At 44.0% G+C, this 25,041-nt stretch overlaps 1 protein-coding gene across 1 annotated transcript in view; it reads left to right on the top strand.

The window, feature by feature from the left end:
• The window catches only part of SKOR2 (SKI family transcriptional corepressor 2), a 27,286-nt gene extending 7,193 nt beyond the window's left edge, over positions 1-20,093 (top strand). The window contains exons 4-8 of the mRNA XM_059836669.1: positions 4,009-4,074; positions 4,467-4,565; positions 8,487-8,554; positions 16,808-16,872; positions 19,359-20,093. Of these exons, the coding sequence (XP_059692652.1) occupies positions 4,009-4,074; positions 4,467-4,565; positions 8,487-8,554; positions 16,808-16,870 (296 nt within the window). The 3' untranslated portion in view covers positions 16,871-16,872; positions 19,359-20,093. The remainder of the gene's footprint in view (positions 1-4,008; positions 4,075-4,466; positions 4,566-8,486; positions 8,555-16,807; positions 16,873-19,358) is intronic.
• Positions 20,094-25,041: the final 4,948 nt, after the last annotated feature.

Raw genomic sequence — 25,041 nt, 5'->3', positions numbered from 1 at the left:
GATTTTTAAAGACATTTATCAGCCCCAGTGCACAAAAACACTTTAAAAAAAATGCTTATTAGGTTTCCTAAAGTTGGCATATTTTGCCAAGTCCTGAATACCCTATTGATTATTGCCCCCTAAAAGTGGCATGAATATGCAGGATGCATGAATATTTTCAGTAAGTTTAGAATTTCTTCAGGACATACGCAAGAGCTCTGCGTGTCTTAGAGCAAGTCTTTAATTTCAGATGCAGAGGGTGCCTCTGGAGTGCTGAAAGTCTGCTGGTTCACATCTGCCTACATTTTTTTAAATGGATATAAATGTATATATCTATATATATTTATATCCAGAAGACAGCAGCAACCTTTTTCTATGGTCTCTGTGTCTGCAGGCAGCGATTCTCTCCAGCTGCAGATAGTAGTGGGTGTTTAAGTTGTGATGGACCAGAAGTGCTGCAGGCTTCACGTGTCAGGGGTGGGATGCAGAGCTTTTGGCAGATGTGGTGGGCTCTGCAAAGCACAGAGGTTGTCCAGGAATAGCAGGGATGAGGTGGACACAGAGAAAGAGGAGGTGGTTCTACATGACATGGTCTGAAACCTCAGGTGTGGTCAGGGTTGTGGAGGGCACAACCTGGTGCAGGGCATAGATCTGGGAGAATGCAATTATATTCCCAGACCATCCATGCTCTGTGCTGGATAAATCAGCACATTGAGGTAGCTGAGTTGTCTGGGACTGTGTGGAAATTTTTTTTAGCTGCTTTTCAGAAAGCGTCCTGAGAGCTTCCCGAGGAAAGATTGCAGGATGAGGCAGAGCATGAAGGGGTAACCTGGCTATGTCTGGCTTGTTTGGTTTTTTTTACAGTGAGGACATAGTGCATTTCTTTTGAGGAGGGTAGGTTCAGGAATGTTAAAAATCCAGATGTTAAAAATTCCATCTTAAGCTGACGTAGAGCTGATAAAATGGCAGCACTGCAGGAGCTGAGGTTGTGCCAATGCCCAACCCTGGGACCTCTGTTTTTCACAGTGCCCATTTTTGAGCAGTTCTGAGGTGTCCTTCATGGGTGGGTGTTCACACTCCAGCTTAAGAAAGCCTTTTGTACTTTTATTCCAGGAAAACCATGTCTGTGCCCCTGAGCTCGTGGGGAAGAAGAGAGGCACCCAAAGCTTTCGCTGAAGCCATTTAAGGGACCTGCAAATATTTCACCCTCTTTCCCCTCATCCAAGAGGCACAGTTTGATTTTCCTGAACAAACTGAAATAGCCTTTCCTAAAGGAGATCTCGGTGTCCATGCAGAAGGGGGGCAGAGCTTTCAGCCCTGCTGCTCTAAAAGCTGCACGTTTGTCTGCAGACAAGGCCCAGGAGAGTTATGGTGGAGCTATTAGGAGGGGAAGTGATTTTTTCTTAGACTGATTAAAATTCTTTGGGCTTTCTGTTTGTTTGTTTTTAAACACCTATTTAGCTTTTAATTAACATTTAAGAGAAGGGAAGCCAGTTAAATATTCAATACCTCCTCCCTTTCAATTAAGGTAGAACAGTGCACAATGCGTGATGAGGCCTCTGGGAAGTATGGAAAAATGGAGAAGAGCAGGCTCCTGATTATCATTTTCAGGGGGACAGGAAAGGTGAAACCCATCTGATTATTACTGCCATTAACAATAATAATGTAGAGGTTTTGTTTTTGGTTTTGTTTTTTTTTTACATCAGAAAGCAGTTTAGAAATGCAATTATTCTTTAAAAACATGTGTCCTGTCTTTGGCCTTTAAATACCTCTGTTTTTCCACTCCCATTCTTTACTTATTTCAGGTGCAAGCATGCAGGATTTTCTAATAGGTCTTTTTCAGTAGCTTAGTAGGGAGGCTGCAGAGGCTGGGGAAGTTGTTCTTCATGCTGCATGCCCTTGTCTTCATTTTGATGCAGTTCTTTCTGTCCCAGCGAGTCAGCAGCCTCAAACCATGCAGCCCTGGGAGCTCAACCAAGCAAGGGAGGAAGAGCTGTAATGTCACCATACTCCAGCCTCTTCCCCTTTTCCTTCCTTCTCCTCGAAAAATCCAGTTACCTTCTGTCTGTGAGCCGGTTATCCCTCAAAATTGGACATAAAGCACACAGAAAAGGGCACCTCAGTGGAAAAAAATGGGTTGGGAATATGCTAGTATTTGTAATTCAGCAAATTCACCCTTCCTAAACTTAAATTCCTCCCTTTTGATTTAGTGTACCCAATTTTATCTGACAAAATATTTTGTTTTGATGGCCACCCAGTTTAAAAAAGGATCACGCTGGCTAAAAAAATCCCCCAACAAACCCATTTTAGATTGTGGAAACCCCTGAAACCATTGCCCAAAAGGTGATGTATTTTTAAGCCTGCTATATCTTCTACTGTGGTGAGACAACTTACCTGTGGAAAATACTTTGTTTTCACCAAATATCCCACAAAAATGATTTTTTTTTTTTTTTAAGTCACCACGTTACAGAAATGAGTTTTTAAAATGGAATTGCTGGCACCAGATACCAGTTGTGTAAGTGTATATTCCTGAATGAGTGGTTGCTTTTTGTCTTTTTTTTTAAGGATTGAAGAGAGTGGAGATGCTGAAATGCAGAGCTATTGGATAGGTTTCATATGCTGTAACTTCAGGGTTTACTGGATATAGGATTGCATCGATTTTTAAAAAACAGAAAAAAATGTTTTGCAAAAAGATTTCTGACTGCATGTATTGCAAGACTTTCCAATTCAACTTTAAAATTAGCCTATTGTGATGACACAATAATTTTTAAAGTAACCCTTGTATGTTGTCTGGTGACCTATTCAGTGCTATGGATTTTTATTTTAAAAAAAGCAAAACCAAACGAAACATCAAAACCCAGTGTATTTTCTCCATGAACCTCTCTTCTAACTACATAAGCATATGAATATATTTATATATAGGTCTCTTGTGATTACAGATGAGTTATCAGTCGAGTTAATGATGTGTATTTACTGGCTGGACTAAAGAATTAATCCAATTAATTCAATAACTGGTTATTTACCAAATATTTTCTTAATTATTGAGAGTCCATTTCTACTTCAGCTGTAGATAACAGAAATTCTCCCATCAATTTCAGTTTAAGTAGTATTTTATTATTTTTAGAAAAGTTTTTCATAGCTTTTATAAAAGCTATTCATAGAAAACACAGGAAAAAACTTGCAGTTGCAGAGGATAGTGAAAGTAACACCTTTTGTCAGAAGGTTCAGCTTTCAAGTCAAACTGTCATTCAGGTGAACTTCACAACTTGTGGTTTTGGTTTTTTTTAATTCAATTTGTAGACAGAGAAAAGGCTGAAGGAAGCAGCATGCATGTGTCTGGAAATAGCCAGATTCTGTTACATGGAAAATTCTGTGCTATAATATGATTAAAAGTTGATGTGAGCAACCTAAGACAATTCAGTCCCTCAACTGGCTGACCCCAGAGCTGTATCCTTTATATGCAAATACCACTAATGTCAATTTTATCTCAGCTGGATATAAATTATACCCAGTTGCAACACACCCATGCCATGGAGCCCAGGAAGATGATAAAGCTGGAGAGCTGATAAAGGCAAAAAGGCATTTTTCCTGTGGATTTTGGAGCAGGGTCCTGCCCAGATGGAGAGCACGGGCTTCCCATTGAGATGAGAACAGATGAGACTGTAGAGAAAGATCTTCCTTTTCTCTGCCTGCTCCCAGGTGTTCTCTGATGAGAGTGTCTTCAAGAGAGGGTTTAGAGGGAAAGGAGGAATCAGCTCAGCAAGAAGAATATCAAGGAGACATCAGCTATTGCCTGTAAGAGGCCATGCTGTAGGCACATACTTCACTGAACCAGGGAAAATATTAATTCAGAAATATTTGTTCTACGCACCCACAAATCTGTAGATAAACCTCAATCTTACTCTTTCTTTATAATTTTGCTCCTTCTTTTTCCTCTCCAGATTCTCTGAAGCAGATGCCTGGTAAGGACAGCAATGACAGAAGGCACCATCAGTAAATCAATAACTTTTTTTTTTTCTCTTTTTTAAGGAGAACACACACAAGAAACCAACTCACCTCATTCTCTGAAGAAGGATGTGGAAAATATGGGGAAAGGTAAAATAAATAAGGGCCTCTTACATTATAAAACTGCTCTTTGTTTTAATAGAATATGAGGATAATAGGGGGCACTTTTGTACTGTGCCATATTTTAGGCTTGTCAAGTAACATATGAATAATATATGGACCTTTGGGTGGATATAATTGAGATTAATGCATATATATCAATCAATACATGACACTGTAATATAATACTTTAAAATAATATATTACATTGATTTATATTCATGGCTTTCTGCACAAAATCTATGGTAGGTCTATGCAACACTTTTTTTCTTTTTTTTTAATAAGCGCTAAAATATTTTGTCTTAGAGTAATGAATTGCTCTGCAACTGTTCTTTCAAGAATTATTTATACAGATTATCAAAACCACTTTTTCTCTTTGTTAGAGGAACTCCAGAAGGTTCTGTTTGAGCAGATCGACCTGCGGAGGAGGCTGGAACAGGAATTCCAGGTGTTGAAAGGAAACGCGTCTTTCCCAGTCTTCAGTAAGACACACAATCTGTGGTTTTGGTGTTGTGTGTGTCTGTGGTTGGTTGCTGCCAGGCTGATAAAATGAGACAGGTTCTCAGTTGTGCTGCCATGATCTTGGGCTTAGCTCTGCTGAGTCCAGGTTGGGCAGGGCTTGGAGCAAGTTGGGATGGTGGGAGGTGTCCCCGGGGTTGGAATGGGGTGGTTTTTAAGGTCCTTTTCAACCCCTGCTGTGGCTTTGCAGCTGCCCAAGCAGGTCTTTTGTAGGGAAAATACAAAGCTGGATGTTTGTTTTGGTGTGCATTCTACTGGTTTTGATATCCTTGATTACAGTGAGTAGACAGAAACGTATGTGGGTCCTCATGGGGTACGGCGAGGTTGGTGTCTCAGCCAACACCTCAGGGTGTTGGCTGAAGACAAGATCCTTGTCTTCAGGAGGCTCCTAATACTAATTTTCAGGAGGTTCCAGCTGATGCTGGAGAATTGATCTGGCCTTTTTAAGGAGTAGAAATTCCTGCTTGGATTTTCCCCATTGGGAGAGGCTGTTTGAGATGGCCCTTCCACCACGGCTGCTGAGCGGGTGCTGCTGCCCAGGGCAATGGAGTGTGCAGGGAACGTCTCAAATAAAACAAAATGGGCACTGGGCAGGGATTTTGTGAAGCTGCCAGAAGGCTGGGCTGATTGTACAGGGATGTGGAAAAAGACCCCTTGTCTGGGATCTCTCGAACAACACTGGAGCAACAGCAGAAAGACTCTTCCAGGAGAAATCCCACCTAGATAAGGATGATCCCACCAGAAAAGGAGGGAGCACAGACAGCATTTTCCTATTGTTCAAAGAAGATAGGCTTATCCATTTTCTGTAGCATCAGATGGGTATGTTTAGGGAAGGAAGGAAGTGTGAGGAATCTGGGAATGACTCCCTCTTTAGCCCGAATATTGAAATATGTAGACAGCTCCATAAATAAAGAAGAGTCACTTGACATGATACAGATATTAATGAAAGGAGCATAACCTCATCCTTCAGAATAAATCCAGTCATTACTTAGGTTTGGGAGTGAGGTAATTTTCAAATAATTCGTGGGGATCAAAACGCTGCCGTGTGGTATTGGTGAAATGGCATCTTGGACTTTTGCCATTCAAGTCTCTTATTTATCCTTTTGTTCTTCTGCAGTAAAATTAATGCTCTGTCTTTGCCATGTAAATAAACGCTGCAATTAAACCACATGAAATACAATTCAAATAAAAGAAAAGAACAAGTACGGCCGACCAAGGAAGTGGTGACTGCTGTATGCTGGCTTGAAAAATATGTGGTTTCAATGTACCACAAAGTAGTGGTCAATTTTCTTCAGGATTAAAATAGAAAACAGATAATGTGCTATAAACCATACCTACAAGTGACCGTAAAGCCTATTTACAGATTTAGATTTACCAAAAAATCCCACCCCTCCTCCACGTGTAATAAAACAAGAGAAAAAGAAAAAAATTACTTTTGTAAAGCAAATCAGTGTAAATCCAAACCCTTGTGTTAAGGGTGTTTTGTCCTCTGTTGCAATGTGTGCTCTAGCACAGGAGAGTGTGGCTGTTCCAGGCTCTTGCTGTTGGGCTGTTGCTTTAGGCCAGGTGTTAGGATGGTATTGGTGTCCTGGGCAGAGAGGAGCCAGGCAGAGGAGTTTTTGGAGATCCAACAAAAGGAAAGTTGAGGTAAAATTTAAATTGTATTGAAAACTCATCCCTGTTTCAGCTGGGAGGCAACATGCGAGATGTGGAAGGCAATACTATTCCCTCTGGAAAATATCAGGTTGCCTGTAGTGAGCTCTAGAGTCACCTCTTTTGGGTCCTCCACCTGGAACTGAGCACATTTGGGATGCTCTACCTTCACAGCATCAAGCCACTACTCACAACAGGGCTGTGCAGCAAGTGGTGTTTGTTTTCAGAGCTCTCCTCTTGTTTAAATCACTGTTAAATGAGAACTGAGCTAATTTGCAAGCTCTCTAAGCTGTGCTATGCTGCAGTCTGCTCTGTGGCTTCTTGAACCTGCTTGAAACATGGACTGTGATAATTTATGAAACAGCAAGACCTTGTGTTTTTCACATTGCTGCTGTGCTCGAAAGCTGCAGGTGTAATTTTCTTTTGCCTTTAAGGTCTCTCAATGCAGCGATCACGCAAATAAAATTTAAAAAAAAATTTAAAAAATCAGATCACACGTAGAAAGTCGAAGTATTTGCTGTCCTGATAAAAATGCAAGCATTTCTGCATGGTGACAGTGTGCTGTCCTGGAGCCCTGCTCTGGTTTGTGCCCTCCGTGTCGGCTGCTCCGCGTTCTGTCCATCTGCATTTTAAACAATGCGGCAATAAAATGGTGGAGACTCAGTCTGGGTACTTAAAGTATTTAATTTTGTGTTAAGAAAGCTATTTAAATATTCATATCTTTTCTCCTGGGTACTGCTTATGGCTTTGTCTGTGAGTGTTTGGACTCGGATAAATGCCGCTGGAAAAAAACGCTGTCCCTGCCATTAACACCCCATTTCCACTGTGAGCTTGGACATTTGCTGTGCAGGGATGAGCAAGATCCCTGAGCTGTTTGTTTGGAGAGGTGATGAGCCCATGAAGAGGCAGCTGGGAGGAAAGCATTGAGAGGAAAAAGGAAAATTTCTCCTTAAAGCCTACTCAGAGCAGAGCTGGAGGACCTCAGTTGCAATTATCAGCCTTTAGTGACCAGGACAGGAGGCAGTTACCTTTTTGTACTGCATGTATTTTGCTGGGGCTAGGGAAAGGGGATTTGAAAATCTGCTTTGTTTTTGTGGGCTCATTTTTCTGATCGACTTGGAGTAGAGGGAATAGGTTTAACAGTTCTGTGTGAATTTACTGGAAATCTGAAGAACTTCATGAGATAATACCACCATGTCCTTTTCAATGTGGTTGTGCTAGACTCCTGAGGGCTTCAGCTTGCCAAAATCTCTCACTCTTTCCCTGTTTCATTGCTCTTTCCTTTCCCTGCCTCCTTTTCTTTTAAACAACAGCTTCAGTCCATCATTTAGAGGGGACAAAGTTCTTTTTTGAGAGGGGGACAGAGTTCTGTCCCCTTGTTATTTCTTCCAGGACAGGCTCCTTACTTGAATCAAAATTATAGTGGTTGGGATGGGTTTTCTTTCCTCTTCCATTTAACAGCCCATCCTTGCACCCTGACCTCCATCAGGCAGCTCTTGGAGTTCTCTGGCTCTTGTCAATAGTTTTGTTTATATTCCTCTTTTTCCCACCCACCAACAGGACTGATAAGGAACACAGAGCATCAGTTAGTCTTCTAACAAAACAGAAGTTTTGTCTGAAATGGTTGTTTAGGAGGAAAATCAGGGAAGGAGCATCTACTGGAGCAGGAAGGCCGGCCTGTGCTGTTACCCAGCTGCCCAGGATCTCTCATTCAAAGACTTTCTCCCTTCCGAATTCCACGTCCCTCTTTATGGAGCTTCAGTTTTGTTCAAAGCCGTCAGCACGATGCTACAAACCACAAATCAAACCCTGCATCCTTGAACGCTTCCTCCTCTCACACGCTGGACATCGCTGTTGGTGTCAACAGATTTATGCCAAAGCAAAGAAGAGCAGTTTCTGCTCTTCCCTTCAGGGCCTGAAAAACTTTGACTAATGACTGCAGAGCCTTGCCCGTGCAGGAAAATAGCTGGGAATAAATGCTAGCAACACAAAGTTAGCATCCTACATTTTCTGGTGGGGGAAGTAGTGAAATGTAACTTTTCCACATGTCAGTGGTGTCTCCTTTTAGACACGTATTTTTTAGGTTTGTGTTTTAATTGAGTGAAGGACTCTGTAATGCTTTGTGATTCCTCAGTAGTGACCGGGCTTGATTTAGCTTAGCTTGGTGTCAATACTGCCATGTGGTCTCTGTTTTAATTATTGCACCTACACTTTTTTCCCCTCTCAAACAGACAATTTTCAAGATCAGATGAAGCGGGAGCTGGCGTACAGAGAAGAAATGGTGCAGCAGCTACAAATCGTAAGTTTACTTTCTCTGATAGAAATGTCTTGGGCTGCTGCTTTGTGTTTCTTAAGGGCACATCTCAAATTTTTCCTTTGTGAGCCATGCAGATGCACCATTATTGAGCTCCTATTGCCTTAGCAAGAGGTAAACAGGCAGTTCTCAGCTGGTTTGGAGCCTAATTACCTGGAGATTTACTTTCATACAATAACCAGATGTGTCTTCACGTTTCAACTAAACAAAATGTGTCAACTCGACCCGGAGAGGTTCTTCTGCTGAGAGGACTGGGGAGGAGTGAACCAGTAAACTTTGAGCAGTTAAACGTTTCTGCCTAGGGAATCTGCTCAATCCCTGCTTCCCAACAGAAAATAAACCTTAGGATGTGTCTTTTTCTCATTTCAGATGCTACAAGAAGTGCTTAACTCAGCAGTAAAGGATCAAGTTGCCAAAACACAGTTCAGTGCAGGCACACATTACTGTTGGGTCTCTTGCTTGTTATTTTAAAACCAAGAGGGATTTTGGCTGTGTGCTAGTGCAGCTCTGGATCATCACATCCAACTGTGTTGTTTTGAAAAGCTGACGTTCTTAATCCAGTGCAAGCAAAGGGGCTGGAGCATGGAAAGCTGTTCCACACTCAAATAAATGAGTGCTCAGTGTGGTTTCAAGAGCAGGGCATGGTGAGGCTGTCAGCTAATGCTTGCCTTGCTGGTGTTTTCTCTGTGATCAATCTGACATTGCTCAACAGGGTTTTGTTTTTGAGGCAATCTTGGAAATATCCCCATTTCTCTGAATCAGCCCCGTGCTCCCCCATTGAAATTTTCCTCCTACTTGTCATGGGGCAGAGAAGGCATTGCCCAGCCTCCTGGTACTGTCATTTTCTAATGGATGGGTTAGGACATAAAAGTAAATTTGAAGGCCAGGATTGTCAGACTTGTGCTCCAATGTTTAGAGGCATTTAGGACTGGGCTTATTTTTAGAGCTGCCGAGCATCCACGCGCCCCGTTCCTGCTGACTGCAGAGATTTCAATGAGAGATGGAGGGTGTCTGAAAGAGGTGGTTTGTGGAGGAAACTCAGGTCCAGAATATCTCTGGGTGTTTTTTGCAGCTGGTCTGCACTCTTTTCCTTTAGTGTGCCCAGTTTGTTACCGTGTCCCCCTTTGTGTCCCAAGGACAGGCAGGAAGTTTGACTTGACCCGTGAACTTTGTTGTCACAGAAAATTCTAATTAGGATGCCATCCTGAAAAGCACTTCCTCTGCTGCTTTGGACTTGAGGCAGGTGACCAGCTGAATTTCCTGCTGCAAAGAACTTCTAAGCACAAAGTTTATGGGCCCACCCCAGTCCTTATCTCTTGTGCCAGCTGAACTTGGAGCGAGCTAATTCTGCCTCTCAGGGAGAGAATGGGTCACCTCTGCCATTTACCTTGTGGCCCTGTGGTAAAGTTGTTTCTGGAATTGGATATCCCAGACCGCCAGCAAGCCAGCTGTGGTGGTTTTCCTGATTTTCTCGGGCAGGAAAAGAAATATGATCAAGTAATTCACTTACTGACTTGTGCTATGGACGGACTGAGAGTCATTAAATCATTTAACAGCACTGTCTGAAGGTCCCTACAGAGAATACCTTCAACATTTAACATGCTGCACCAACAACTCAGGACCTCTTCCCTCACTACAGATGCCTTAGTTTAATTATTACTAATAGAAATGTTGTTGAATCACCAGTAACTCTTCATGCTCATATTTGTGGGGCAGGTTGTGATCAGTGAGACTGATAAAAAATGTTTGTATGAAAAACTGAGAGACTTCTGCAGATGATGAGTGTGTTTGCTCAAGATGGGTGCAGAAATCTTCAGAGATGTCTTGGCTGATAACTAAAATGGAGTCAGCAGTTTGGAGATGATAATCCCAGCAGTGGCTTTAGTTCATTCATGGGAATATATCTTGTATGTTTATATATAGAATTAAGATGAATGAACTGAATGTGGTAATGATAGAACTACTTTGGCCTTCCAGGGTTATTGCATGGATGAATTGGTGCAGAATACACAAAAAGCATGTCTGCTTTTGATTTTTTGTTTAATTGCTGTTGTTGTTTTGTTTTTAACTGGCACTTTTAGGTGTTTTTTTTTTTTTTTTGTACCTGAGATGCTGCACTACTACTTTGACAGGGCTTTAACCTAATTTTCTTGTTAACATAGAAGTACAAAGAGAAAAGCAGAAGTGTTTCATGCATACTGAAATTATAGTTTTAATTAGACCTTCAAAGGTGTATGCTTTTGTAGTACTAAACTCAAAATTTATTGATTTAACTGGCCACAGAAATAGACTTAATTGCTTTTAAAAATTATTTTACAAAAAATACAGATGCCTAGAGTCAAGGGGTCTTTTGGCTCTTCTCACGGCTGAAGATATACAACTTAAGTTAGTCCTTCCTGAATATCCCTGGAAAGATTTAAGAGCCCTGTGGATGTGGCAGTTGGGGCACGGATTAGGGTGGGCTGGGCAGTGCAGGGGAAATGGTTGGACTTCAATATCTTGAAGGGCTTTTCCAACCTAAATGATTCTGTCACCCTCTGATCCCCTGTAACTGTGGGTCCCAGAGGCAGGTTTTTCTAGAGCAATCGTTTCATTCACCCTGAACTGAGTAATCAGACTTCAAAACAAATTAACCCAGCGTGTTCGCTGTTTCGGAAATATCTGTGATACAAGCTGAACGCCATCACGAAAAAAAAATCAGCCAATCCTGATTGCATTTGAAAACTTCCCAGCACCAACATCCTCTGCAGACTGACGTGAAGCTCGTGCCCTGCACTGGCCGTGACGCTTTTTGTCCCGTGTTTTTGGGGAGATTTTTCCCCGTTTTGGGAGCGGTCCGTCGCAGCGCGGCCCGCGGGTGCCCTCTGCCGCCCGCCGGCCGCCACTGCAGCGGCCGCGGCGCTAACTTCGCGCTTAAAGCCGGGCTTTAAACCCGGCTTAAAGCAGGGCTGGATCAGCGGCCCCCGCTGCTCCTGCTGCTCTGCCAGAGCCGCAGTTGAAAAATATTAACATTCCATGCCTTCCTGAAAGCCAGGAGTAAGGCTCAGGTCGCTGGGAAAACGGGGTGGGCTCTGTTCTCTTGCATCTGCACTGGCGGATGTTGGGTTCTTTGCAGGCAGCCTGGCTCGGTGGGCTGCTGGAGCAGCAGGTCGGTGTGTGGCCATTAGTTTTGATGAGAATCACTGAGTGAGTAAGGCTGCAAGTGGCCACTGGAGGTCCCCTAGTCCAAGCTCCCTGCTGGAGTGGAGTCCCACAGGGCACATTGCTCAGAACAGCTCTCCGGGCAGGTTTTGAGCACCTCCTGCGAGGAAGGCTCCACAACTTCTCCATGCAGACTGTTCCAGTAAGGAATTTCCTCCCGATGGCCAGCTGGAACTTCCTGTGTTTCAATTTTCAGAGGTTTCCGAGTGTCTGGAGGAGCTACCAGGACGTTTTGCAAATTGTTTGTGCCAGGATCTCGGCCAAATGCTAGGATACAACCAGTCATCATAATTAACAAGAAAATGGATCTTAGACCGCTGAATGCATTTTTCTCTTCCTCCTCTTGCAAAATGCTGCCTCCCAAATTGGCTGAGTACAGGGCGTGTATGTGGAGATCATATATAAAATGCAGATTTTGCATGTGGATCCCGTTGGATCCACATGCAAAATAAACTGGATATTAGGAAAAAATTAAACTGGATATTGGGAAAAAATTCTTCACTGTCAAGCACTGAGGTCAGCTGCTCAGGACAGAGGTGGTGTCCCCCCCATCCCTGGAGGGGTTTAAAATCTGTGTGGATGTGGCACTTGGGGACATGGGTTAGTGGTGAGATGGGCATTGGTGGCATGGTTGGAGTCAATTATCTTAGACATCTTTTTGAACCTAAAAGATTCTGAGATTCTGAGGATCATCTGGCTTTTTTTAATAAGCTGTACAGAAAGGGCCGGAAAGGAGGAACTGCTGCCCAGCAGGATGGGGGAAATTCTAACATGACACACGTGGTACAGCCTTAGAAGAGCTCACCTGCCTTTAGAGTTTTTAGTTTCTGTCCAATGAGACCAGAACTCATCTGCTGGGACAGCCCAGCACCGCAGCCAAGTACCAAGTCACCTCCTTCCTGAGACTCTGCATCTGACTGATATTGTCTTCTGAGCAACTGTGTTAGTGGAACAGACTTTAAAACCATGAACTTTCTTCCTAGCTGCCTGGTGAGAGAAAAAGATCAGAAGCAGCATTGCCAGCATTATGATTTTCATCCTTTAATGTTTTCATAACATGGCCACGGGAAAGTAGAACACCAAGCAGAAAATTTAAGCCTCCTGCAAATGGAGGAGCTTTTTTTAATTTTCTCTCAGAGGTGCCTTACAAGTAGTTTGTGGGTTCTCAGTGGTGACCTGTCCATCAGGAAAAGCTCAGGTGGTGTTCATCACCCATGGTGGTTTGGATCACCAGGTGATGATCAATCCCACTGATTTTACATTGGGGTAAAAGTGACAGATTTTTGAGGTGTGTTAGAAATGTGAAACACTCAGGCAGGCCTTTGTCTTTCCAGATTAAGTGAAAAATGATGGTTTGATTTTGTTTGGGGTGGTTTAATTAGGTTTGCTCCCATGAACTGACTTCCTCCTCACCAGCCTCACTTCAGGCTGATAATAATGTTCAGAGCTCAGAACTGGATCCATCTGGAACTGCTCTGTGTTTTATGGCTTTCTGCTCTCTGTGCTCCTTTAAATCAGCTCTGTTCTTCAGAGTCTGGCAATAAAATAAATCAGGAGCTATCTCTCTGCAAAACTGATTTCCATCTCTGCATCATCTTTCACCCTGATCCTTAAAGATTGACAAGGAGTGTTTAAAAGAAGGGGGGGAAAAAATCTACCATGTGGTTAATGTTGGCAAATCTTCAGAGGCATGAGAGCCTGTCCCTCTGGGTTGCACTGTATTTCAGAAGAGCACCAGTAGTTCCAATTCCTAGTTTACACTGCTTATGGAAAGCCAGTGCTTTTGTACAACTAATGTATTCATGATCCAAACAAGAAGCACCCACATTTCTGTGTGGGGAGATCTGGGTTCTCAAAAACAGGAAATGGGAAATGGCAGTGCTTCAGGGCCATTTGTGATTTCTGTGCTTGGCCTGAAGTGGTGCAGCTCAGATGATTGACCTTGGAGGGAATGCAAACAGCTGTTCAGCAGAATGGCTCTCGGATTTCTTGAGTGGCATCTTGTGCTGAAGTGCCTGCTCACAGGCACACAGATAATGACAGGTAAAAGAACATTTCTGGAACGCTGTGTCCTGTGTCCTCAAAAGGCTCATCCCTGATTGTGTACAGGAAAGTGAGCTGTTTTCACCAGAATTTTATTTCTTGCTGTCAGGTCTGTTTGTTTGTTTGTTTTTGGGGTTTTTTTGGGTTTTGTTGTTGTTGTTGTTGTTGTTTTCCAAAGACAGGTGACCAAAACTTTTATCCTGACACCACATGTAGATCAGCCTTGGGTGCATAGGATGGAGCTGTGCCTCCTTCTCCAGTAAATTCAAATGTTAAAAAAAGGATGCCTTGTAGAAATTTAAGCAGAAATCTTCCTTTCCTGTAGAATCTTCAGAAATTCTGATCAAAAATGGGTGTGGATGTGCAGGGAGCCACAAGCCAGCCCAGCTACTGCATGAGTGCAAAATATTTTTTCTAGGCAACATAAGGGTGATGTAAAATCGTGTACCTCAGCAGAGATGGGATGCAGAGGTGAAGCCTCTGAAAGAGGATGGTGTGCTGAAGCTTCTTTGATATCTGAGTGTGTGTAACAGGGATCAGACAGGAATGTCAGAAATGACTCCCCAATCCCATCCATTGCCTGTGCTTTGGTTTGAGTTATGGGGCAGGCTCCAGGCTTGCTGACTGGGCTCCTTCCAGGTGGAATAAATGGGGATGTGCTCCATTTCCTAATGGGGACCAGGACTAGGCCAGAGTCAGCCTGTAGGAATATTGTCCATAGTATAAATACATATAAATGTGTCCGTATTGCATTTTTCTTGGAGTTTCTTTTCAGATCTGCTCTCATTGTGTTTCCTACTAATGTAGACCTGGTCATGAGAACTGGGGTTTTTGCTGCTTAAAACCCAACTGCCTTCACTTTTGTTATTTCTGTACACCCTTTGAAAAGGGCCACCTTTTTGCCAGGAAGAGCCCTAAATCCTATTCCATCACAACATCAGAATTACTGAATGCTCTGACAATGACAGAAATAGAAGATGACATTGTAGATGATTTAACTCATGGAGAAAGTAGTCATTTCCCTGTTGAGCACCCACCTCTCCCTGTGCCATCAATTACCAGGAGATCAGGTAAAACAACACGCGTTAGAAAGATGCCAAATATAGCAGAGAAGTGGATTAAGAACAGTTAATTTCTGACAGAATGTACCCCGTTGTATTATCTAGGTCAGTACAGCTTGGGAGATGTCCTACATAATTTGTGGCCATGCAAACCCAAGTTGGCCTTGGTGAGTGGGAGAGAGGCAGGAATCAGCTGGTGAGGCACCACAGGTCCCAGCTGGAACGTGCTGATTTTTTTTTTCTGTGCAGTTTGTTTGTGGCTCCCTTTTGCATCCAATTCATGGCTATGGGTGATGAGGGAAGCAGCTTCTCTGCACCCCCCCTCTGCTGCAGCTTGGGAAGGAGTTTTGCAGCCTTGCAAGCTCCATGTCCTGAAGGCAGCTGTGCCTGGGGACGTGGTGGAGGGGACAGCTCTGTTTCTTGGGGGGGGGGATAGGGCCACAAGCTTACTGATTCCTGTTATCTTCTGCCAGGGGAAGGGATTATAAGAGTAGTCAGACAAAACACCTGGAATCGTGGTCTTTTCCGGTCATCAGTGGTTTGTGCACACACATTTCCCCTTTTCCAGGGCTGTGCAGGGGGGAAGCAGTGTGCCCCTGTGGAAGGTTTCTACTTTCATTCAGCCACAGACACTGCTCCTTCCCGGTGCTGCTGCTTTCAGCCAGACTGACCTCCTTTCCCAAGACAAGAAAGGGTTATCTCTCGAGCTTCAAAAGCCCCTCTCTTTCCTCTCATCCTGATCCTTCCCTCCTCTTTTTCCTGATTAAGGTAGGCAGGGATGGATAAGTCTCTCTCTGCAGACACGATGCTTCACCCCAGCCCAGAGGCACAATGGCTGGGCACAATTCACACAAACATCCTCATAATGGATGGGCATACTGTACTTAAAATAATTATGTTCATAATGTATTTAAAATCAAAACAGGGATGTACAGGAACCTGTGGGGTCAGTGGATACAGATGCACATTCACCGTGTCTTGGTGTGTGGGGCAGGTTGCTTGAACTCTCTGCATTTGCCCATCTGTTCCTTGTGCTGTTTGTGCAGGTTAAGGCCTTGATCCTGACTTCAGGTGACATAATTGTCAGCTTGCAGTGACATATTTGACATTATTTGTGAGCATATTCTGAAGTGCCTGGCAGCAGAAGCAGGTCAGCTCAGTGTGCAGCAGCACCTAGGAGTGCAGGGACACAGGAATTTTTGATCTCCCAGCCTGAATTCCTCCAGCAGTCCCTCCAAAAGTCATCATCAAAGAATTTGTAGCCACTTGGATTCCCAGCTATGGAGAAATCTCAGAGCAATTTAGTTTTGTTGCATTCTAAAGGCCCAGCACTGAGGAAGAGCAGCCCTGTAATGTATTCCCTCTGGCCAATGAGCACATCATCCCACTTTGTTTCTAAATATAACTGTGTTCCCTAATATGCCCATGTTCTCTGTTTTTCTTTAATTATTTGTTCCACTTCAGTGGCTTCCCTTCAGATTGGTGCAAGTTGGAGATAACTATTATGAACTTCCTAATTAGGGGGATATAAATACACGATGTCTCACGCTCCCAACCTGCTGTTTTGTGGCTGAGCAGGGATCAGTGTGCATTGTCTGATCTGTCACAGACAGCTGACTTTTTATGATCTCACAGGTGGCTTTATCCTTTGTCAGCCTCTGATATAAACAAAAGATCAGAATGCATCTTTTACACTGAATTTTAAGATTCTATCTGTTGTTTTAATTCTGGCCATTTTTTATTTTATTTCTGCTTCAACCTCCTTGAGGTTTCATAAAGAGTTGAACCTTTGTATTTAAGGTGTTGCTTCCTACAATTCCTCCCCATTTTCAGGAAGGAAAACAAAACCTTTCATTAACAGGGATCTCCAGCTTGGGTGTTTCATTAGCCAAACCTTGTCTTGAGCAGTGTCTCTGTTTCTGTGTCATTCCAGATTCCCTATGCAGCAAGCTTGATCAGGAAAGAAAAGCTCGGTGCACACCTCAGCAAAAGCTAAAGGTGAGAAAGAAACCTCATCCCGCTTGACCTGGCTGCCTGTGTTCCTCTGCAGCCACTGCAGGAATTAAGAGGATCATTCTGTGGTTTGATGTGGCTGGTTCTGGAACCAAAGCCCTCTCTGTGCAGGTGCTGTGCTACAGTCTAAAGCTGATAAATCACATGTGGCACAAATCACGAGGCTTCCCTGGGGTGGGACATCGTGCTGGGAGCTGACCCATGGGTCCTGCAGTGACAGGACAAGGCTTCAAACAGGAAGTAGCTTTAAAATAAATATTAAAGTAGCTTTAAATTAAATATTAGGGAGAAATTCTTCCCTGGGAGGGTGGGTAGGCCCTGGCAGAGGTTGTTCAGAGCAGCTGTGGCTGCCCCTGGATCCCTGGAAGAGTCCAAGACCAGGTTGGATGCGCCTTGAGCACCCTGAGGTGGTGGAAGGTGTCCCTGCCCATGGCAGGGGTAGGATGAGGGAATCTTTAAGGTTCTTTTCAACCCAAACCATTCCATGGATCTAACTGCCTGAGCTTGTGCTTTTCGTGACACTGAAAAGTGTCATCAAGGTCAACGTACCTTCAGTGGAAAGAAGGAAATACCTTGGCACTCAGAGTGTAAAAAAAATGTTTACACTCCAGGTAGGGAGGAGTTTTTCTTCCCTTAATGGAACTCTTTTAGCTCCAGGAAAAAGCAGTACATCAGCATATTTTGGGAATCTCTCAGAACCCCACTGACTGTGGTTCTGAAATTCAGGGTCTTACAGAAGGTAATTATTCTGCTGCTCACATGCAGGGCCTTCCTAAACCAAACACCACATTTTTCAGGACTGTCTATTGGAAGGGTTCATTTAGTAGAGACACCACCTCCATCATCAGTGGCCTGGGAGATTCCAGTTTTGGGTGCTGCAGTTTTAACATTTAAATGACATTCCCTTGGTGTTTGTTCCTGGTAAAACAAGAAGATTAGGGATTGGAGACAGATGTCAAAAGCTGGTTGCCCTGCTACTGTGTTATGCCACAAAATCTGGCTTGTGGGTTCACAAAAAAAATCCCCGAGGAGAAGTAGGGGGATTAGAAAATGAAGAGCTACTCACACACAGAGATCCCAGTAATGCACAAAATAGAGGTATTCAAGAGAGTATCTGAGAAGGCTTGATAGCAGAGATGATGGAGGTTTGCCTGAGCTGTAGAAGAAGCAGATTCTTTAAAATAAAAGCAGTAGGAGTAAGTACAGAGTAACCAGATAACCACAATCTGTGGCCCGGAGCTCTGCCCGCTGAGATAAGGAGATTATTCCAAGCACCGAGCTGGTCTCTTTTGGCTCTTGTGCACACTTCCTTACTGACTGCCAGCGTTTTCCTATCGAGCCTACAGCAGTCTGAGCGCTGATTTAAAACAAACTCAGCGGCATTAACACCCCGAATGAAACAGCACGCCTCCCCCGATCAGGAGCAGCAGGTCCTGCCCCAGTGCCGGGTCTGCAGCGCTTGATGCCCAATAAAAACCTGCCTGAGGATGGTAGCATCGGAGGAGAGGAACAGTTTGCTCCCATCCCCGGGCTTCCAGCAGCTCCCAGTCCCTGCAGGGACGGTGCTGGCATCCCGGCAGCCAGCATTCCGTGCCCGTTTGGCGAGGGCGGGAAGGATGGATGCGCTCCTCACGCTGCTTTTGCCCGCATCCCCGCGGACCACGGGGATGTCTCCGAGCGGCCCCGGTGCTTTTGAAAGATTATCTGTTACCCGAGTGCTAAGCTGAGCCAGCCAGGCGGAGAACCGCGGCTGCGTTGCTCAGAAGCAGTTTCGTGTCCTTGATGCGCCAAGAAGGAAAAGTCTCCTCAGGAGGAAACGTGTTTGCACATCCCTGCCCACGCAGCGCTCCCAGGGGCTTCAGACTCCCTGTTTTGCAGAGCAACCCCTCAGTTCCTGCCCCGAGCCCCTTGCGGAGCCCTCTGCTCCATCCCACAGCAGATCTGGCTGCGTTTAATCGCACCGCAGTCAGTTAAAGCTTGCACTTCGTCTTTATTGCCAATATTTCCCTGTGACCCCACAGATACTCACTGTGCTATGCCATGAAATCTGGCTTCTGGGTTCACTAAAAAAAATCCCCGAGGAGAAGTAGGGGGATTAGAAAAAGAAGAGCTCCTCATACACAGAGATCTCAGTAATGCACAAAATAGAGGTAGTCAAGAGAGTCTGGGATATCTGAGCAGGGCTTGATAGGAGAGATGATGGAGGTTGGCCTGGGCTGTAGAAGAAGCAGATTCTTTAAAATAAAAGCAGTAGGAGTAAGTACAGAGTAACCAGATAACCACGATCAAAGTGTCAAAGTCTCAGGTGATGCTGCAAGAGCAAGTGACCTACATGTGTCCCTTTCCCAAGGGTTGTAAATAAATGCCATAATTCTGTCACTGACTCAAACTTTGGCTTAATGTTAATAACACTTTCTCTCTCTCTCTTTCTCTTTTTTCCCCTCTTTTATTTTTTTTTTTTCCACTCCCAGAAGCACAGGAGCTTTTGCAGCTGTTACCTTATAAGTTATAACCCAGTCAGAAACCTGACTTGTATATAGACTGTGAAATGGAAGTGTTTGGGGATCTAAATAAAAAAAAAAATCAGGTTCCTCTGAACCTAAGGACAAGTGACCTCATAGTATCATGGACAACCATGTCAAATAGAATGTAGCAGCCATTTATTAGTAAACACAAAACAACAAAAAAAAAATGCCTGTCCTTGATATTTTTCTTTTTCTTTTTTTTTTTTTTTTGGTGGTACCAAAGTTTAAGTCTTTGTGTTTTTAGAAGGACTATTGAGCTTGATAGAAAAAAAAAAAAAAGCTTTTGAATCGTGCAGATAAGCTGTGAAAGGAACTGCTGGTCCTTTCAATGCCACAGACACTGACAACATCTGCCAGTTCACCTTTTGCTTTGGAATAGTGATTGTTTTATGGAAGGAAATGAACATCTCACCAGATGGGCCAGAACCACGTTTGGATGGACGGGTGGACAGATGGATGGACGGATGGAGCAGCGTTAGCCATACACAGTGCTTTTTAAAAGCAGTCTGGAGATTCTCACACCCCTCTCCCTCGTCCCTTCCCCCCTCTGGTATTTTGCCTGCTGTATGAATTACGATTGTACTCCTCTGGAAATATTTTACAATTTAATATTGAGTGTAATTAAGAATATAATCACTGTTATCAAAAAAGGTATTTAACTCTGTTGTAGTTTCTTTATCATTCATGTGGATAAAAAGTCTATAATAAAAAAAAAAAGAAAAGTATGAGATAATAGTTGAGCTTCCCTGTAATTTAATGCCATGCTTAGTCCACTGAAGAAAACAACTGGGCAATGTATCCCCAATAATGCCTTTTTAGAAGTATTTTAATTCACAAATAATATGCTGAAGAGTTTCATGGGGAAATTTCTGCCTATGGTTATTTTGAAAACGCTCAGAAGAAGCAGATTTAGTACAATTTCAGGACGTGCCTTGTGGATTCCCAGAAATAAAGGCAGTCAGTTGATTTTGAAGGCTGCAGCCCTATTCCCCCAGGTCTTTCCTTGGTGACCTGCAGCACCCTGATTGTCAGGGCTTTCCTGAGTGAATCCATCTCCTTGCTGAAGGGCTTGGTCCCAAACACAAAGGATCTCCCACACCAGGACAGCACCCCCAGAATCCAAAACTGTTCTCAGCCATGCCCAGCAGAGCTGCTTTCTCAAGATTCCCAGGAAATTCCCAGCAAATTCTTGTGAGATTAAATCACCTGGCTTTACAGTTCCCTGGTGCAGCTGGCAGAGCTGGGAGGCAGGGGAGGAAGGGCACAGCCTGTTTTCATGCCCTACCCTGCACAGTTTGCTCTGGTGTTAGGTGAGCTGACAAGACTCATGGAACCAGCAGAATTAAGACTTTTGTGGCGTGGGGAAAAAAGAAAAGCAGCAAAACCACCAGAGAAGCTGGGCCAGGGCAGCTCAAATTTTCACCTGTACCAGCAGCCTGTTCCCAGGAACAGAGGAAATCAGATACTTTGTGAAAGCACATCAGCAATTAGAGATATGTTCCCAGAATATTGTTTTAGCTACTAATGATTTACTGCTTATGGGTTTTCTGACCTAGACATGATGTCTTGCTTTTAGTAACCCTCAATGGATTTTTTTCTTCCATGAACACAACCGGTGATTTTTTAAGACCTAGGCACACTTTTAGCAGATTGCAGCATCTTGTGGCAATAAACTCCACAGCTTAAATACATCTTGTGGGGAAAAGAAAGAAAAACAGCTTCTGATGATTGGAGCTGCCAAATTTAGCTTCATTTTATGCCCTGGGCTTCTTATGGATGAGACAAATTGTTGACTACTGGCCATCCCTGTCCACTTTCCCCTTGTCTGACATGATTTCATAGGCTGACATGATTTCATCTATCAAGCCTTTTTGGCTGTCATTTTTCCAGATTAAGTTGTAGTCATCCCTCCCACATGAGCAGCCCCATAGCTCTGTAGTCCTCATGTTCCTTTTCCCAATCAGGAGCATCCTTTATGAGATGCAGAACTAGCTGCACTTGAGAATACTCAGGGTGCAGGATATCTACAGATTATTGCACAGAGTGACACTGTGCTGCTTCCTGTGATGAATGAACCCAGCTGCAGGGTGGTGGTAAAATCTCTTACCACTATAGATCAAAAGTTTTGCCCAGACATAAAGTAACCCCGCTGCTCAATAAGAAATTACCTCCTTAATGGCTTCTGAGTGCCAGGGCTCCTGGATGTGGTCAGGCATGCAGAGCAGCCCTTGATGCCCCTCACCATTTGAGAACCAGGCCCAGGAGCAGACACAAGGCACCTAAAGCAGATTTATTTGTTTTCTGCTCCCAGCTCAGGCCACCGTGTTCTCCAGGGACTTTCCAGAGCACAGGCATGTGTGCTGGTGCAGTTGTGGAGCTGTGCATCAAATGCACAGCTCACACGAATTAACAGGCCACAAATGCACTTCAGACTGAGCACTCAGACTCAAAATGTCCAATTTCCACTTGGTTATTTATGCCCACTCAGGAAATGGAAGCACCATTGGCTTGGTTGGTGGCTGATTCACAGACCACAATGGCAAAGGCTGTGATGGAACACAGACCTCAGAACCAAGCATGAACGAGGTGTTTTGAATTAAAAAATAATTCCTTGTGCTGATAAAGATCAAGAACGTGATTCTAGAAAACAAATAAAGGAAGGCCTCCACCTAAACAAATCATTTTGATAAATATCCATGAAAGCTCCTTATCACCAGTTGCTTTTTGTTTGCTTTCCTCTTGTGGCAAAGCTTGTACACATTAAATGAACAGGATCCCATTAAACACTGTTGTGTTTCACCAACTCAACCTTTCCACCAGCTGGCATCACAAATCAAAGTAAAAGAAAAAGGATACTGGAAGATTTTCCCAGTAGCTGGTATGGTTGTATCTGCAGCACACATTCCCAGTGTCTACAGAAATTGACTTGCACTCAGCTACCTCTCTGCAGTGGCCTTGGCAGGGATGTGTTGGAGCCCACTGGGGAGCACATCCCAGCGTGGCTGGGGGCTCACCCCAGCCTGTCCTGATGGCACTCTGGATGTGCCCACCCTGAGCTGGAAGGTGACAGTGCCGTGCTGTGGCTGCAGCTCCCCAGTGCCACGTGGGGACTGTCCCAGCCACACTTGATTTGCTCACACAGAGCAGCACTGCTGCTGCCCTTAGCACAAAACAAATGACGTGTTGGTGTGGAAAACAAACACTCAGCTTTTCTAGCATGTGACGTGCAGCTTGTCAACACCTTGAGGAAACCTGCGTAAGTGACCAAATGTCGCCTCCACAGCGGCTATCACAGGAGAGGCAAAGGGGAACAGCAGTCCCACAGGTCTCAGTTTTAGCCTTCTGGACACCAAAATCCCCTGAGCATGGCATAACCCACAGCACAGGCTGCACACTGAGCAGTGGTCTGAATTCCCAAATGCAATGAGGGTATTGCTTTATACCCCACACGGCTGTGTGTCCATGAACTGCCCACGACACCTCCCAGGTGGGCTCTGTCCTCCAGATGTGGTGGTGCTTCTCCAGGACCTAGGGCTTGCATGGTTTACTTCTGAGATACTTTAGCACAGCTATTTTTGTTGGTGAAGAAGTGCACCAAGCAAAAGCATGAAGATATGTGCTTTCCCTTATTCCAGGAAAAGGGAACAGGCCTTCTCTCAGGGCCAAAATTCTATGTGCCTTCAAGCCATCACCCTCAAAGACCCCTTCTACCTTTTGCTGACCTTGCTGTAAAGTGGAAGGTGCAATCTGCCAATTCTAGAATGGTTTGGGTTGGAAGGGGTCTTAAAGCTCATCCAGTTCCACCCCCTGCCATGAGCAAGGACATTTTCCACTAGCTCATGCTGCTCCAAGACACGTCCAACCTGGCCTTGTGAGTCATGAACAAGTTTTCTGAAGCAGACAGCATCTCTGAGCATTTACTGCTGTTGAGATTGATCACACTGAAGAATAAATGCCTTGGAATAAATACCTTGAGGATTACAAAAAAAAGGTAACTCTGACAGAATAGGTTTCTTCAAGGTGTTAGAGTAAAGATCAAGAAGTTTTGTCTGAGCTGGGTATGGCAAGCAGGATAAGGCTCTGCTTAATAATAGCAAAAAAAAAAAAAAAAAATCACAACACCTTTTCTTTTGTATTACTGATTAAGTAAATCCCTGTGCCTTTTAGACTTCAGATTTCCTCGGGGTTATTTTTCCTATTCCATAATTTTTATGTAGTGTAAAACCTTGAGGCAGCTGTGCCAAAGGTTTGGCATAAATTTTGCAGCGTACAAAAAATAGCTCCTCCTCAGAAAACCTGTGTTTTTCAGAATGTATCACTGAGGAATTAACAAAAACAAAGTGAAGTGTTTTCTCTGGCCCTCTATGATAAAAACTTTCACCCTGATGGCTTTTAAAGCAGAATCAGTCTGCTAAGAAAAGCTCTTGGGAGAGCTCCTCTAGGAAATACCACTGTTTTCCCGTCACCTCCTGTAGCTTTTCTTTCCTCCAGGAGGTTTGTCCACGGAGTTTATGCCAGATGAGCATGGCAGGGGGCTGGAACAAGATGGGCTTTAAGATCCCTTCCAAACCATATGATTCTGTGATTCTATAATTCTAAATGTATTTCGACGCTGTTTTACCCAGCTGCCTTGGATTATTCAGTACAATTTTGAGAGGGCTTTTTCTTCATTATAGTAATACTATCCTTGATGCACACCCTCGTATGTGAAGTTTTTTATCTCCAAAGTGGTAGCCAGGTATTCACTAATAAGTCCCAGAGCAAGTTAAAGACCTACAGTGGTGCAGAGAAGCTCTGTCCTTGCACACATCCTTGCGACCTGTGGTGTGTGCCTCTGTGGCCTTATGCACACTTGGCAGCCTGTCCTGCTCTCACTGGGGTTCTTGTTATCCGTGCTGGCAGTTTTCAGTGCTGGAACTGCACCCAAGCCAGGTGAGATAAGGTGTTTCTGCAGGAAAGAGGTGCCCCCTCCTCCTCCACCACAGCTCCCCACACTGTGATCTCAAGCTTCTCCACAAAACTGAATTTGGGGTGAGGTGACACCAGGACAAAAAAGAAAAAAGGAGTATTTATTCACATATGAATTTTTTAAAAATGAAACTATTCACCTTCAGGAATATTGAGGGCATCCATTGCTTTTTTTTTCCTTATTGTCTCTGAAAGTTCAATAAAAGTGAATTTCCACTCCCAAGAGAAGAACACGTCCCAGTTGCTTCCACCACATCTTCACACTTGGCATGCACAAGACACGTGGATCCACCATGCAGATGGTCAGTGGCTTCCAAGAGTGAGGTCTGCTGTGTATTTACCAGCTTTTTCTTTAGAAACACGGTCTGGATACCAGAGAAATCAGCAGAGATTCCCATTAACTTCAGTGACCTTTGGATCAGACTCAAAAATTACAAATGTGTTCCACAAAGCAATCTCAGCTCTGATTTGATCTTTTCCTCTGTTTGATAAAGAAGGAAAGTGCTGGCACCTGCCTGAATACAAAGTCCTCCCTGCTCAGGAGCTCTTTTGTGGCATGTTCAGGCTTAAAGCCAAACACAAGTCCAGTGATTCCCTGCAGGAGGGAGAGAAGGTTCATACAGACCAAGCGTCCTCCTCTCTGGATGACACAAAATGAAGA

The sequence above is a fragment of the Haemorhous mexicanus genome, chromosome Z (genome assembly GCF_027477595.1).
Source record: "Haemorhous mexicanus isolate bHaeMex1 chromosome Z, bHaeMex1.pri, whole genome shotgun sequence".
In the NCBI taxonomy this organism is placed as follows: Eukaryota; Metazoa; Chordata; class Aves; order Passeriformes; family Fringillidae; genus Haemorhous; species Haemorhous mexicanus.
The sequence above is the reverse complement of the archived record's forward strand: the minus strand, read 5'-3'. Positions and strand labels throughout refer to the sequence as shown.